The 14409-nt window shown below is 39.2% G+C and overlaps 1 protein-coding gene across 1 annotated transcript in view; it reads right to left on the bottom strand.

Moving 5' to 3' along the window:
- macf1a (microtubule actin crosslinking factor 1a) overlaps window positions 1-14409 on the bottom strand; it is a 356367-nt gene that overhangs the window by 132621 nt on the left and 209337 nt on the right. The window contains exons 11-21 of the mRNA XM_051956148.1: window positions 13558-13653; window positions 12245-12372; window positions 12032-12125; window positions 10435-10589; window positions 7902-8196; window positions 6904-7032; window positions 6742-6819; window positions 5795-5956; window positions 5508-5612; window positions 4249-4344; window positions 3979-4104 (exon numbers count right to left, since the gene is read on the bottom strand). Of these exons, the coding sequence (XP_051812108.1) occupies window positions 3979-4104; window positions 4249-4344; window positions 5508-5612; window positions 5795-5956; window positions 6742-6819; window positions 6904-7032; window positions 7902-8196; window positions 10435-10589; window positions 12032-12125; window positions 12245-12372; window positions 13558-13653 (1464 nt within the window). The remainder of the gene's footprint in view (window positions 1-3978; window positions 4105-4248; window positions 4345-5507; window positions 5613-5794; window positions 5957-6741; window positions 6820-6903; window positions 7033-7901; window positions 8197-10434; window positions 10590-12031; window positions 12126-12244; window positions 12373-13557; window positions 13654-14409) is intronic.

The raw sequence follows: 14409 nt of genomic DNA, 5'->3' as shown, positions 1-14409 counted from the left end.
AGGTTCAGAAAGAAGGAAATAAATGGATGGAGAGTCAGAGACAGAGAGAGGAGGCTGAAAGTGGAGCTGCGTTATTAATTATGTACGTTACACTGCAGAGATGAATGTCACGCTGACACGACAACAACAACAAGTCAACACAATTTATACCGACATTAATTAAAACGTGGCTACATGAGGAATTCTAATTAATTATTACCACGACAAGGAATGCTACGACAGAAATTAGATTATGAGAGGGGCACTGAAAAAAAAAAGTAAAAATATGAAGCAAGAATGCAGCAAAAATATGTTAAAAAATGGTGGAACACTACAACATTTAAAAAAAATAAATAGGAAAAGTAGAAGCAAATGTCTGAAAAATAATGATATTTCTAGCTGATTAAATACAGTAAAAAAATTTGTTATTTTACTGTGGTATGTGCAGTTTTAGCACCTTTAATTATTTTATTTTTACATTCAACATGCAAACTTTCAGAGATCTAACTACATAAAATCTGTGACAAAAAAACATTTCAATTGACAATAAACATCTGTTTCTTTCAAATAATGGGAAATATCTGTAAAATAATATTTCTCACTGATTTAAATGCAGGAAAAAATGTTGTGATTTCCTGGTTTAACATTGCAAAAAAACAAAGTATCATTTGTTAAAATATGGAATAGAATAGAACGTTTTTGCTGTCAATTGTATATGTACAACGAAACTGAAGGTACAATTCTACTGTAGGTGTTGTAAAAAGGTTAAAAGGGATAAAGAATTCATAAACTAGAATAAGACATAAAAGAAACACCATTATATGCTTAAAATACCTGAGAGAGATGTTTGATCTGAACTACATTTGTAGTTTTGCCCCTTTTTAAGGATGATGTAAAGGAGTATTTTTTCCTTTCGTTTTTGTAATTATTAGCTGTTATTTCACAAAACAAAATGAGGAAATCCTGTAAAATAACTGCAAAAGCTGCTTAAAAACACATTTACATGTTGCTGAAAATGCTCTTTTCTTAAAGTGTATGGTTTTTGCTAAACTGTTGGTATTTGTTGTAACTATTTAATTAATTTTGTGTGTACTATCCTATGCTTTAGATATTAATAACTTGCAATATCTGTTGTTTTTATTCATTTTTTTACTCTGTGCATAAAGTTTCTTTAATGTGCGGCGATCCTAATACTGAATTTACTGGAAGGTTTTCTGTCCATGTAGCAAATAAATTACAAAGATATAATTTATCAATTTACAGATTTAGCTTATGAAATCTAACCACAAATGAAGAAGTCATTAAATATCTGAGCACAAAGAAACGGGTGCAATCAAAACAGACAAAGACATAAATCAAAGGAGAGGGCGAGGTCTGATCAAACAGCCTCCTCTAAACATTCATCTCTGCCTTAAATAAGGTGATTAAACATCATTTTCTCAGTTATTATCTGAGCGGAACAAAAGGTTGAGTTCATGCTCAGATGTGTGTTTTCTGTGGTGGCATTCGGAGCCTCTCCCAGTCCGACATGAAACAACTGGAAACTTCATTAACCACAGCTGGAAGCAACTTCACAGAAGAGCCGGTTGGCAAACACACAGCATAGATGGAATACGAATACAACATCCACGTACAACAATGCTGAGCACACACAGACCTCTGAGAAGGAGAGCATCTGTTTGTGGCTCTCAAACACACCTTTTTACCGGGAGGATATTCTGGCTGCTCCGGCCTGTGGAGCCAAGACCACATTAACTCTGCCATCTGCTGCAAGTCAGAGGTGTGTGTGTGTGTGTTTGTGTGTGAAGTAGGCGTGAAGATGGCAGCCTGGTAAATGTGCCACAGGGGGGATGATTCAGCGAAGGAACGCTAACAGATTACTTCACCCTGTCATGCTGCCGCTGCCTGAGGCCGAGCGCTGCAGTCAGGAGGACGGCGGTTTGTTAACACCTCGACTGCTGCTGATCCAGAGGTGGAGGGTTAGAAAACGGTCATATTAGCCCTGTCGAAGCCTCAGCCCAGGATGATAACGAATGTGTCATGTTTAAGTTTGGAATGGGCACGCAAACATGAAGAGACAAACTACTTAACCTGCGCTGAATGTTGTGCAATCAAAAAGTTCAGAGCATACCACGATTATATTTCATTTATGTGATCTGTGCAGTCATAATTCAGTATTTTCATAATGTTGATGTTCACTCGTAGGTGGTGCCGATGTTTTGCTAGCAGCTGACGCTCCACAGACAAAGAGAAGAAAAAAACCTGATATAAACGTGAATCAATTAAAACGATCACACCAACATAACCCATGAAATCAGGCGATAAAGGAAGCCCGTTATGTGGGCGACAACAACATAAAGTCGACCTTTTGACTGCCTTCTGAGCATCCCCGAGGGGAGAAGTATACATACGTTGACTTGTTTCCAGAGGTTTAAATGAAAAGGAAACAAGCAACTCTCGTGTGTTATGGAATTATTTTCATTCTAATGTACGAAGAAGGTTGTTGAATGAGCAGCGACACTCGTTCAGAGGTACCGTTTGGTGGCTTACTGGGTTCATTACGAAGGTGTATCTAATAAAAAACAGAAAGGAGACTCTTCAGTTGGCAAGAATTTTATAGATTTGCTTTTATGTGAAGCTTATTTTTAACTTTATTTAGTTTGTGTTCTATTCTGTTTTCGTGTATTATTTATCTGCCTATTTTGTAAGTTCTCTCTTGCTTTCTTTTCATTTTAGCTGCCTCATTCTTTGGTGTGATGTCTTTAATTTTTAATGTCTAACTTTTAATCTTCAGTCTTATTCTTCAACGTTTCAATGCTGTTCTTAAGGGTGCTATATGAATAAAGTTATCATTATTATTATTATTATTGTGAGTAATGAGACTGTGTGAAACTGTACTACCACCATCAGGACCTATGTTAAGGATGTATGTGTGATTTCTCTGAGAAGCTAAATCTTGAGCAAACATTCCATTCTGCATCAGTCAGCAGCTCAATGATCCAACCTCCATGTGTCCGATCATCACTGGTAATAAGAGGAGGGTCTGAAGCTGCTACCAACAGAAGAAACAGCAGCTTTTTACAGTACAAGAGCTGCAGTTTCCAGCAGCACGCTTGTTGTTTTCTTCAACTTTCACGTGGTTGTGCAACATGAATCAGTCCCCCAGGCTTGGACTGTCATCACAAAGTTCTACTGCCACATCCTGAGGTGTCTGAGGAGGAACATTATGACCTGAACTGTCTTATGATGGCACGAGAGCGCTCCACAGTGCATGTGTTTTTTGGCCCAAAAAACTTTAACTGTCACTTTCCACCCGCCCTGCTCACTAGATTTGGCTCGCTGTGACTTCTCCCTCTTCCCCAAGGAGAAATTTCACTGTTTTGACAGTTTAGGAGATTCATTGCAAATGGTACTTGACATGTTTATATAACAGGATTCCAGGGAGCGCGGCAGGAGCACTGGGAGCAGAGCATCGCTGCACGAGGAGAACGCATTGATAAGGTGGCAGCCAAAAGTACATCAGGTCCAGGTTTTTGATTTCTATAGGCACGGTCTCTGAACTTTGATTTTATGTTCTGCTAGTGAAATGTCTATTTACATTAGAGATAATGAATCTATTTCACTTATAATATAAACTAACAGTGAGATTTCCACATATTTACTAGTCCAACACTGTGATTAAAAGAATTAAAGGCTCTTCCTGGACTGACTGTGCTGAAATGGAGACGACTTGTTGAACCACCTCTGTTGTCGGTCATTAATGTGGCGCCACTAAGATTAATAGATCGTCCTTCTAACCTCTTGTTAAACGTTGTATGTTAAAGGAAAACACCCTCAGATTCATCAGAGTGCCAACAGAAATATAAAGATGCTACAATAGAGCGAGAACATACAGCATATTCAGAGGAAGAGAATTTTAGAACCAGTTCATAGCAGATTTGCCCCGTACAGGGCAAAGAACGAGATTAAATTCTTAGACAGAAATAGACGGACAGGTACCATCGAGTCCTGCAGCAGGTCTTCCAGTTTGCTCAGTCTGCTGTTCTTGTCGCAGGTGTACTGTCTCTTGATGGTTTCCTGGAGCTGGCGGAGATATGACTCACAGTCCCGAGCGTCACTCATGAACTGAGGAAAGATTTTAAAAAATGTTTAGAAGAATGTGTAGATGCAGTGAATATTAATAGGATGTTTCTCTAAAACATGTAAGACTTCGACTGGATTCACTTGTGATTAAAATGGTGCAAACTTTAATAAGCATTTCATTCTCACCTGGAAGTATGCAGTGTTGTCTTTGAGATGTTGCTCCACGCAGACACAGAGCTGATCCACCCACTGCCACTGAGTCTGCAGAGCTGCACTGTAAGCCTGAAAACACACACACAGATGAAGACAGAAAGTTTTAGACATGCTATAATTACAGAAGTTATACTCAGACATGGAATACGTGACGTTTCTAGAGTCATCAGTCTGTTTAAATGTTCAGATGTGTTACTTTACATACATTTTCCTCCCTGCTTCATACAGACAAACTCATGAGAAACTCAAGACAGTACATCAAGGAGCTACTGGAACACAAAAGACTAAACCAAAAAAACAGAAATCAACACCAAGAATAGAATCAGTGAGGGTCTAATGGTAAATAGCATTAGCCAAATTTTGAAATGTGATACATACATTTTTAAATAGTGTTTTTATCACGACAGACTGCTTCTTAGGAAATATTTTTAGAATGCAGGTAGAAGAGACCAATACTAAGATCTACAACAAATAATTTGTCCTCCTGTCTGAGCTCCATCACAGCTGTCAGATTATCACTGATTAAAATATTTTTCGGTTTAAAAAAATGTGACAAAAATCTAAACATTTTTCTTTCATATTATCCTTTTTGTGGGATCGCAGTTTCACAACAAGATATTTGCAGTCGCAGCTAAACATTGTGTTCCCATAACTACACAGAAAACACAACCCAGAGAATCAATAAACTGACTACCAAAACTACTCAGCATTCAGATGTGAAGCTGACATGTTTCAATGCTGTTAGATTAATGGTTAGAAAAGCAGATATGAAAAGGTCTTTTACAGATTCAAACCAGAAAAAGAACAGTCTACATGCAACTAGGATTTTCATGTCCACAGACAGAGTGAGATTTCCAGATGGTTTTTTGGGGGTGTTTGGCTTTCAGTACTCATTTTGTTGACCATTTTCAACCGAGCAGTGATGGAGGACAGACAACATCAACATTAGACGGATAAGAAGAACAGATCCTAACTTCCAGTTGGTTGGTATTCCAGTCATTTCCATTAAATGTTTCTATTAGATACACACAGTAATTCTGACTCACTGCCAAATAAGGTTTGCAATTTTTTTTCTATAATTTCCATACTTTAAAATCCAACAAAACTAAATATCACAAAATGCAAAGTAATTTTAAGAGTTTTAACAGCAAAAAAAAGTTTGGTTTGTTTGTTCCCAGAGAAACAAAACCCAACATGTTTAAAGGTCAGCTGAATAACATCTGAACATTCACCTCCACGGTCTGTTTGGCCGGATGGTTCTCCTGACACAGCCGACTCGCCGTTTCCTGCAGAGATCGCATCACATCTCGCTTCTCGTCCAGCTCTAACCTCATCTCCTACAAACACAACGGAGAGAGGAGGACGGTTAAAGATGAGGACAGTGTTCGGGTGCACGTAAACAATACTTTTATTTTGATATGTGTCGAAGGGAGCTCATTTTGTAAAACATCAGAGGTGTGTAGTTTGTGTTTTGGGGCAGAATAAGGTGCATCCGCTGGGCTTCCTTCCAAACACTCACACTGTATATCTCTCTCTTGGCGTTCATGTTGGTGTTGTTGTCGCTCCAGTCGAAGGCGATCTCCTCCTCCTCCCTCTCGTTGAGCCAGATCAGCTCCTCAGTGCAGTGCGACACAAACGCGTGCAGGCTCTCCAAGCTCCGCAGGCGCCATGACGAATGTTCCTACGGCAACCACGCAAACAAACAAACATCATCGTCGTGCCGATCAGGAGCGCAGAGAGAGATAGAAAGACAAAAACAAACAAAAAAAAAGCAACACATCCTAGAATTCTGTGGTCATTTCCTGGATATTGTGCTGCTGCTTTTACAGAATAATTAAAATGAAACACTGTGGAGGTAAAAACATTTCTTTAAAAAAATAAAATAAAATCACAGAAACAGAAGCGTCCCTTGAATGTAAATTATATTCACTTTTTATGGCTCATTTTTTAAGAAGATAAAATAACCATCTAAAAGGCACCGATGTTCAGCATGAAACATCCCAAACAGAGCGAGCAGCATTTTCAAAAAGCTACTTCACTTCATAGCTGTACCAGATGGATTATTCTTCATTTACTTCCAATAAAATGTGCTTTATTTTTCTCTATACATTTATTACATATCTATTTCTTCTAAGGCTCTTTTAGATGTAATTAGCACTCAAACTGCTCAATTCTAAGTGCATCTCTTGTCCATCTACATCCTTAAAACCTGCAGAAGCCAGAAGGAAAATATCTAAACTGGCTGGAGACACATGAAATGATTGAGAGGAAAATGAACGAAGAGCGACAAAGAAATAAAAAGACACAAAGGGGGGATTTTTAGGGACAGTCGCAGGAGAGAGCAGATGCACATTTGTTTCATTAGCATGATAGTTCAGTCACACTTTAATGGGATTAACTGAGGAAAACGGGGTGAACTGGGAAACAAAGAACAGCAAAGACACAGTTTCCTGAGCTGAGACCGACCCGTAGTTTGCAGTACTGGTGCTCCAGCTTGGCCAGCGTTTCAGAGTAACTGCTCCTGAAGTTGGGAGTGACTTTAGCCTGAAGGAGAGAAAGTAAAGCTTCATCACAAACAGCAGCTCTCAGCAGAAACATCTCAGTGTTGATAAAAAGTGATGCATGTACCTCGTAGCTCTGAGCCTCCTGCAGGCTGCTCATCAGCTCCTCCACTGCAGTGTGGATGCTGTTGTGCTCTTTGAGGTTGTTTTCCACCGAGGGGAGGTCTGCTCCCCACTCAGCTCGCTCCAACAGCTCCTAAAACACACAAAAACATGAACACAGGCCTAATTAAATAAAGGATTTCAGTTCCTTTCAGTTTATTAAATAATGTTTTCAGGACTCAGTTTCAGTTTAACGTGTTGTTTTCAGGCTGACGAATGTAGATTTTGCTTTGTTATGGAAATATTACCACTAATTAATCCGTTGCCACTTTACGTTTGATAAAATAAAAGATTAATTAATTACACTTTAGTATTGTGTTCTTCTGTGCATTTTAATATTTCTCTATGAGGCGAGATCGTAAATGGACTTCTGCAAGACAGAGTTTGAACAAACGGTGATTACAGATACTTTAAATTAGCACAACAGCATGAGTATAAATAAAAATACAAATAAAATGTGAAAGAAAAATTTAAAAAGCATTAAGAACAAAACACAAGACAAGATTTAAAAGAACCGAAAGATTGGAGTGAGTCTTCCTGACACTCAAATCAGTCGATTATGTCAAAAGAAAACTCACATTAAACAAATAATGAACATATAGTTGAAATTTATACAAATCAACTTTCTTGTCCTGTTGCAGTTTGACAGGTGAATAAGTTCTTTCCATCTTAAAGACATCAGAAATAATATAAAGTCACCTTCGTGTTTTTGCTTCACAGTGATTCGTAACCGACAAACCTCTCCATGACTCCCATATCAAATATTTAGATGGACTGTGTGTCGTTTCCAAGTTTTTCTCTGTTTTATTTCATTGTGAGCTGAATATCTTTTGGTTTAGACACTTTAAAGGAAACACTAGAATTTTAAAATATTTTTTTCAGTATTTTTAGACCTTTAATAAAATAATCAGCAATACATAATGAAAACATGCTTTAGCCCAGATTAAAGAATGATAGACTGACCTGTGTCTCCTCCACCCATCCCAGCAGCTCATAGATGAACCTCAGGCTTCCTTCGTCCTCTGATGAAGACATGGCCACCAGCTGTGAGCGAGCCATGGGCCGCCTCAGCAGTGCAGCTCCCACGGCTCCCACAGCTCCCAGCAGCGTCTGTCCCAGCGACAAGCCGCTGTCGGTGGACCTCTGGCTGCTGTGATCTGTCACCGTGGTGCCCAGAGCCTGAGTGAAGTGGCCTTTTCTGTAGACGCTGGAGCACTGAAGCCTGAGGGAGACCAGCTCCTCCTGAAGGCAGGACACTCTGTAGAGGAGAAACAAACATATAGGAGACGGTTATTTACTCTTCTAACAGCACTGAAGTCCCACTATAGTTGCTAGAAACTTGGAGGTGTGTATTAAGATGATGACTGTTGCTGTTCCTCGACTTGTTAAACTTTTATTAATTTTCTATGCAGAAATTGATCAAGTAATAGTCAAACAGCCCAAACTGTGCATAGTCCAGCCCCTTCACTGCTTCAGAATGACCTGCTGCCTCACATTCCATCAGGTTTTATTTATTTTATATACCTGTTTTGGTTAATTCTAAAATGCCTGAGTCATCAGCAAACCCGGCCAAATGTTCTGCTTTTGGATGCAATAATGAACACAAGAGTCTTCATGAACTCCCAGCATCTGAGGAACTGAGGATCCAGTGGACAAGGATGTTTGTGATGGCAATGTCACCACAACAATAAACTTCAAGCCCTTGTGACACTGAATGAGTTTAAAGTTCTGGTGAAATCCTTACAGTCTACCTGGTCTGTGTGCAAGTATTATATGTGAGCAAGTCTTGGCCAGGTCTCCCTTGTAAAGGAGATCTCTGATCTCAATGGGACTAACCTGGTTAAATAAAAATAAATAAAAAACAATACAAAAAATTTCACTGTTACTTCTGTAAACCTACTTTCATAGATATGTGAAGTTTATTTTTTTTAGCTTTAATAATTTTTTAAAATTTTGTATTATGTTCTGTTTATTTTACATGTTTAATTTCAGCTGCCTGAATCCTTGGTGTGATGTCATCTGTAATTTTTTAATTCTGCACATTTCTTTAACTTTCTATTTTCTAACTTTTAACCCTCCATCTGATTCTTTCATTTCCAATCTGTCCGGATTGATTGGTTGATATGCATGCCAATCTAACTAATTATTCATTTAACTTACTGTCATTTTTTCTATTTATTTTATTTGACTGCTCTATCTGATCTCCTTATGTTTGCATGTTTCAACTGTCAAAGCACTGTTCTTAAGACTGCAATATAAATCAAGTTTTTATTACTATTATTAATAATGTTAGCATATTGTGTGGCTAATATGGCTAGCATTAGCTTTAAGGTCAGATCTCTGTGGAAACTTTAATTTGAAACCAATAAAGAAGAAACATGTGGTTTACTGTGATTTGATGTCGTCTGTTGTGGTTCAGCTCAATCTAAACTCAGCTGCTGTTTACGTCTGTTAGCTTCTCTCCTGCTCTCTGTGCTCACATAAACCTCATTTAAATCTGAATGAATTACCAATAAAGCTGTTGTCATTTACATATTTTTCTGTTTTTGTGGTCAGACAACAGAATAAGGATGAAACTGTGACTGACTGAAATGCCGCTCAATAAGACGACATGTTTACCAGCAGACATTTCTAAGTTGCTAAAATACTGATTACCTAACACCGTCTAATAAATGTACCGATCACGAGTTAAAAACAACACCTGTGCACTCTCATTCATGCGTCAATCAGAAACACAGAGAAAGTCTTCTTCCTGAAGGGGGCGTGGTCAGCAGCACATCTGTTGCATTTAAAGCTACAGATGTTAAAACAGCCCATTCAGAGCCCATTAAAACCAGGGGTTGTACAGTCATGGTGAAATGAACCATCTTTGTGCTATTCTAAGCTGAAAAATTGATGAACGAGACATTCTGGGGACATGAGAAAGTTTCATTAATTCACTTAATAGTGGCAGAATATTGGACCTTTAAACCAACCGCCTCACCGTCTTTATAACTGTCTCTGAGGTTCAAATTACAGCACAATTAACTGGGTAACTGTGTGGTTGGAGGGGCAGATTTCCTGGAACATTTAATCATCTTGAAAAGCGGGTTCCTGTTCCAGGGCAGATTATTGTTGCACTAAAGGCCAGCACAGAATAGCGATTTTTCAAAATGGCTGTTTCATTAAGTTTCATAGCAGCGATCTAAAACTGATGGAGCAGCATGCTGATGAGACGACAGACCCTCCATCATGTTCTGATGCTCCCGATTCCTATCTGAGCACCTCTGTACAGTCTGTAAACAGCAGCAGCAGATAATAGGATTTAATGGAAAAACACAATGCAAACTGTTGACCTATAATGAAGCATAATGAGCTGTTTGTATTGCCAGATATTAAACTGTGTATTTATTTAAACAAGTCTTCCACAAAGCTGAACCCTCCACTCATCCACACATGTTCAGTTTTATCTCAACCACACCAGTCCCCTCTACAGAAACACTCCCTCCTGACTCACCTGAAGGCCAGCTGCTCTACCTGGTAGTATTTCTCGTCTCGGAGGACTTTGAGCTCCAGGTTGAGCTGTCTGATCAGAGACTCGCAGTCCTGCAGGTAACAGGCCAGCTCTTTCTCACACTGCACCGCCTCGCCGCTCTCCACTCGAGACATGTCCTGCACATCAGAGGAAAGACCAGTTCGTCAGGCTTTTTTGTCTTGTTTGTTTGCTTATGTGTTATTATGAAGGATAACATTGTTTCCCCGGCCACAGATTCAGCAAACAGAGCGGTGAAAGTAAAGCAGGCAGCAGCAAATACTGGGAGGATTAATACAGTTGGAGGAAATATATCAAAATAAGGGCTCAGTGCAGCAGATAATTGCTGGAAAAACCATTCAGCAACATTTATTATCTGAAAACTCTCTTTACTAAGGCAGATGATGTTGAATAGATTCCAAAAGTGATTTAAAATGTGACTGAGTCGAGGCTCCAGATAGACTTTTTTTAAGTTTATGGTTTTCATTAGAAAGACTGACAACATTACAGAAGATTTTCAGTCATCTATGTCATAAGTTCTCTCTTCTTTTCTATAACAAAAACAAACAAATCAAAAAAAAAAAAAAAAACAGGACTGGGAGCTTACAGCCATCACTTTTTGTATTAGTTTCACTGAAATTTTCCAATTTAACTGTTAGAATTTAGGCACACCCAGTAGTTTCCACAACAATTAATAAAGCAGTAAATAAAGCAGTAACAAAGAATTAAATTTTATGTCAGTTCCCGTACACATTGGTAATTTCCATAGCACATTATGTAACTGACTGGAATAAAATTAATGTTTTTTCATACGGATGATCGGGGACTTGCAGTTAATGAAAGGTAGCTCTATTATATGAACATTTTATTGTCATTTCTGACTCTTTATAGCTTCTGTTTGTTACTGAAACGCTGCTCTGAGGGGTATTAAGTTGCTTTGAATTTCCTTCAAATACTGGGCTTCATAACGTTTTATTTCAGAACGTTGACGCTCCTTCAGCAAAAGCTCTGCTCCCAGCCGTGCTTAGGATGCTCTCTTTGCAATTAACGTAAGGCATAATGTTTTTGTTTTATCTTCTGTCTGTGTTGGCCACAGGTTGAGAAGTAACTTCTGGTGGTGGACGTGTATCTGTGCAGTTTTAGGATTTTAACATTTCTTTTATTTGTGCGCTTTTGTTTGATTTTGGGGCTCATGCAGTTGCAGATCCACACGTGGGATGTTTTTCCATCTTACGTTGTATTGGCACCCATCCCACTTGGTAGACGGTCCTGCTAGATGTCAGATAAATCAGTGCAACCGATGAAAATGTTTAGTCACGCTTGACAGATTTTTCCCTGCATGATGTGTGCGGGCAGAGTGAAGAGTGAGTGTGTGTTTGCAGAGAGCTGGAAAAGTAGTGAGTAAATATTTATTGTCCCAGAAGGCCACTCGTTTTTACCGGTTGTACACATTAACACGCCGTAAAATGCAACGCCAAATTATTGCACACTGACCCAACTTAAACCCCAGAATCCTGCATGTGTGTGAGTGTGTGTGTGAGGAAACTAAAAGGCTGTAATATGAGGGAGCTTCAGTACTCACAGACTGCAGTGTGTTCTTAGCGAGGGTCAGCTTCTCCTCACAGTCCAGGGCCATGTTCTGGATCTTATTGGCTCTCTGAAGCAGCAGCTCTAACCTGAAAGCACACCGGCAGAGGTTAAACGGGCATGTCGCAGAAAATCGAACCTGATGAGAAAATGAATGCGAGGAGACGCATCAGCGCTTTTCATTCAATTAGTGGATTTGTGTCTGCACCTCTCCACAGCCGGCCGGAGAGCCTTTTCCCTCTCCAGCATCTCCAGGATCAGTTTGCCCCAGTCCTCCTCCAGATCGTTGGGATGGAGGCCCTGAGGAAGCTTAATACGACCGAACTCTATCCACACCTGAACGCACAAACACACAACGGGGAAAAATAAGATTAACCTTCAGAACACCAAAACCCAGCAGCAGCAGGTTTAAAAAGCATGCTAAGCTTGAAAAAAAATACCAAAATAACAACATTCGTCAGACCAAGAAACTGTAACAAGAGAAAAAAATGTTGAATGTCCAATTTTCTGACGGTCCTTGAATGTGTCATAAGTGATTTGCTGTACTGTTGGGAAAATGATCCAAATCTAAGCCTGAAATATTATATCAAATGACTTCCTTCCGTGTGTCTCATTTAAAAAAATGATCCAAAAATAAACAATTTTGCGTAAAAAACAAAACAAAAAAAACAACAAAACAAAACACAAAAAGACAGGAAGCCCTGAGTGATTCTGCTTTGATTGTGCAAAAATTCAGTGAATCCTCAGCTGAAGTGCAGGCAGTGTTTAGAGGAGAAGTATGCAATTACATTAGAAAGTTTTAGACAAAAATAAGACATATTTGACCAATAAAACAAATGCAGCATGTCTCAAAAATAGTAAACAGAGGAGCAAGTTTTTTGGACATATTTTTGTTTATGTACAACAAGCGGTGTTAAAAAATTCCTTAGAAGTGGCAAAAAAAAATTGTGGAGCCTCCACTTTAAACATCTGTGGTATTTAGGGAAAATGGTGTGCATGCTGATTCTATTGTTTTTTTATTTAACGTAAAATTTTAAAAAAAAAAGATCGAACTTTTGCTTTTTTTTTTTTAATATTTGTGGAATTGTGACTTTTTAAAGCTGAACAGAAGCCCTTTTTTATGTTCCCTCTACTTTTAGTCATGGATCTGCTGCTTCCACAGAGATGCTTCATACTGTGGTGAAAAATGAGCCAAAAAGCAGCAAAAAATAACATTTAACTTCACTTAACTGTCAGACAGATAAACTCCATTAAAGCCTCCTTTAGATCACATTTATGAGCGATCATAAGTCACACCACAAAAGAACGCTCTGCTAACATCAGCTGAGTGAGAATAAATGGGATCCATTATCAGCCATCATGTGTTCAATCAAACAATCTGCTGCTTAGATAAACAACACCATGGCTTCAGGAGGTAACTGTGGCCGGATCCCCCTGAGCTCAGCCTCATGATGCACAACAAGTTCTGCACGTGGAGCTGAACGCCGGCCACCTTTTCCTCCGTCTTTATGCAGCTCTTACCTCCAGCATCTTGTAGAGGTGTTCGATGTGACCTTTCTCGATCTCCTTGGCAGGGATCTCTGTCTCTTTGAAATGGACGTACTCGTTGTAAAGTGCCTGCAGGAGCAGAAACAGGAGGGTCAGCAATAACACCGTCTTTGTTTTAGGTCAAACTCAAAGTCAATACCTGCAATCAGAGGTAAAAGCTCTGTAATCACAGCCTCTGTCCCTGGGCGGTCATTAGGACGCTTCTTAACGCTCATCTCGTATTTAGCTGCTTCATTCACAGCCGCATCCTCTCTCATGTTATTATTCCCTCGTCTTTAATCTGAACTCTTCTTCGCTCTTCTGACACCTCTGTGTGAAGGTGTCCACGTTATTAAACCCCTCTACTCTCCCCTCCCCACGTCGCTTTATTTGTTCTCTCAAGGATTTTACAGAAATTGCTCGTCAGCTCTCCGTCTTCAAGGCCGAAGAGACGAAGCTGAGAAAACATACAGGCAGGAGTTTGATTCATGCCAGCCGGCTGCAGTCAGACGGACATGCTGCTGAGAGGAAATTTAAATTAAAACACCTGGGATTAAAAAAAAGCTCATCTCTGTGTCACCAATTCACAGTGTTTGCTGACACGTTCTGTTTATCTAGTGTTTAAAATTGCTCACCAGTTAACCCTTTCTGTGCTGCCTGTATCTGTCAGAAAAACACAACAGAGACCGTTTTAACTAAAATAGAGGCTGATTTGTTCTGTTGAATTTCTATTGCGTCACATATCTCCTCCTCAGTGACCACTTCTGTTCATTTTAAACAGTTTTGCAGAATTACTGACTGAATTAGAGTCTCCAGTTCAAACCTGAACAGTTTGTTTGCGTGTCA

This window comes from Acanthochromis polyacanthus, chromosome 11 (assembly GCF_021347895.1).
Source record: "Acanthochromis polyacanthus isolate Apoly-LR-REF ecotype Palm Island chromosome 11, KAUST_Apoly_ChrSc, whole genome shotgun sequence".
Lineage (NCBI taxonomy): Eukaryota > Metazoa > Chordata > Actinopteri > Pomacentridae > Acanthochromis > Acanthochromis polyacanthus.
Note: the sequence above shows the minus strand (reverse complement) of the source record. Positions and strands in the feature narration are given on the sequence as shown.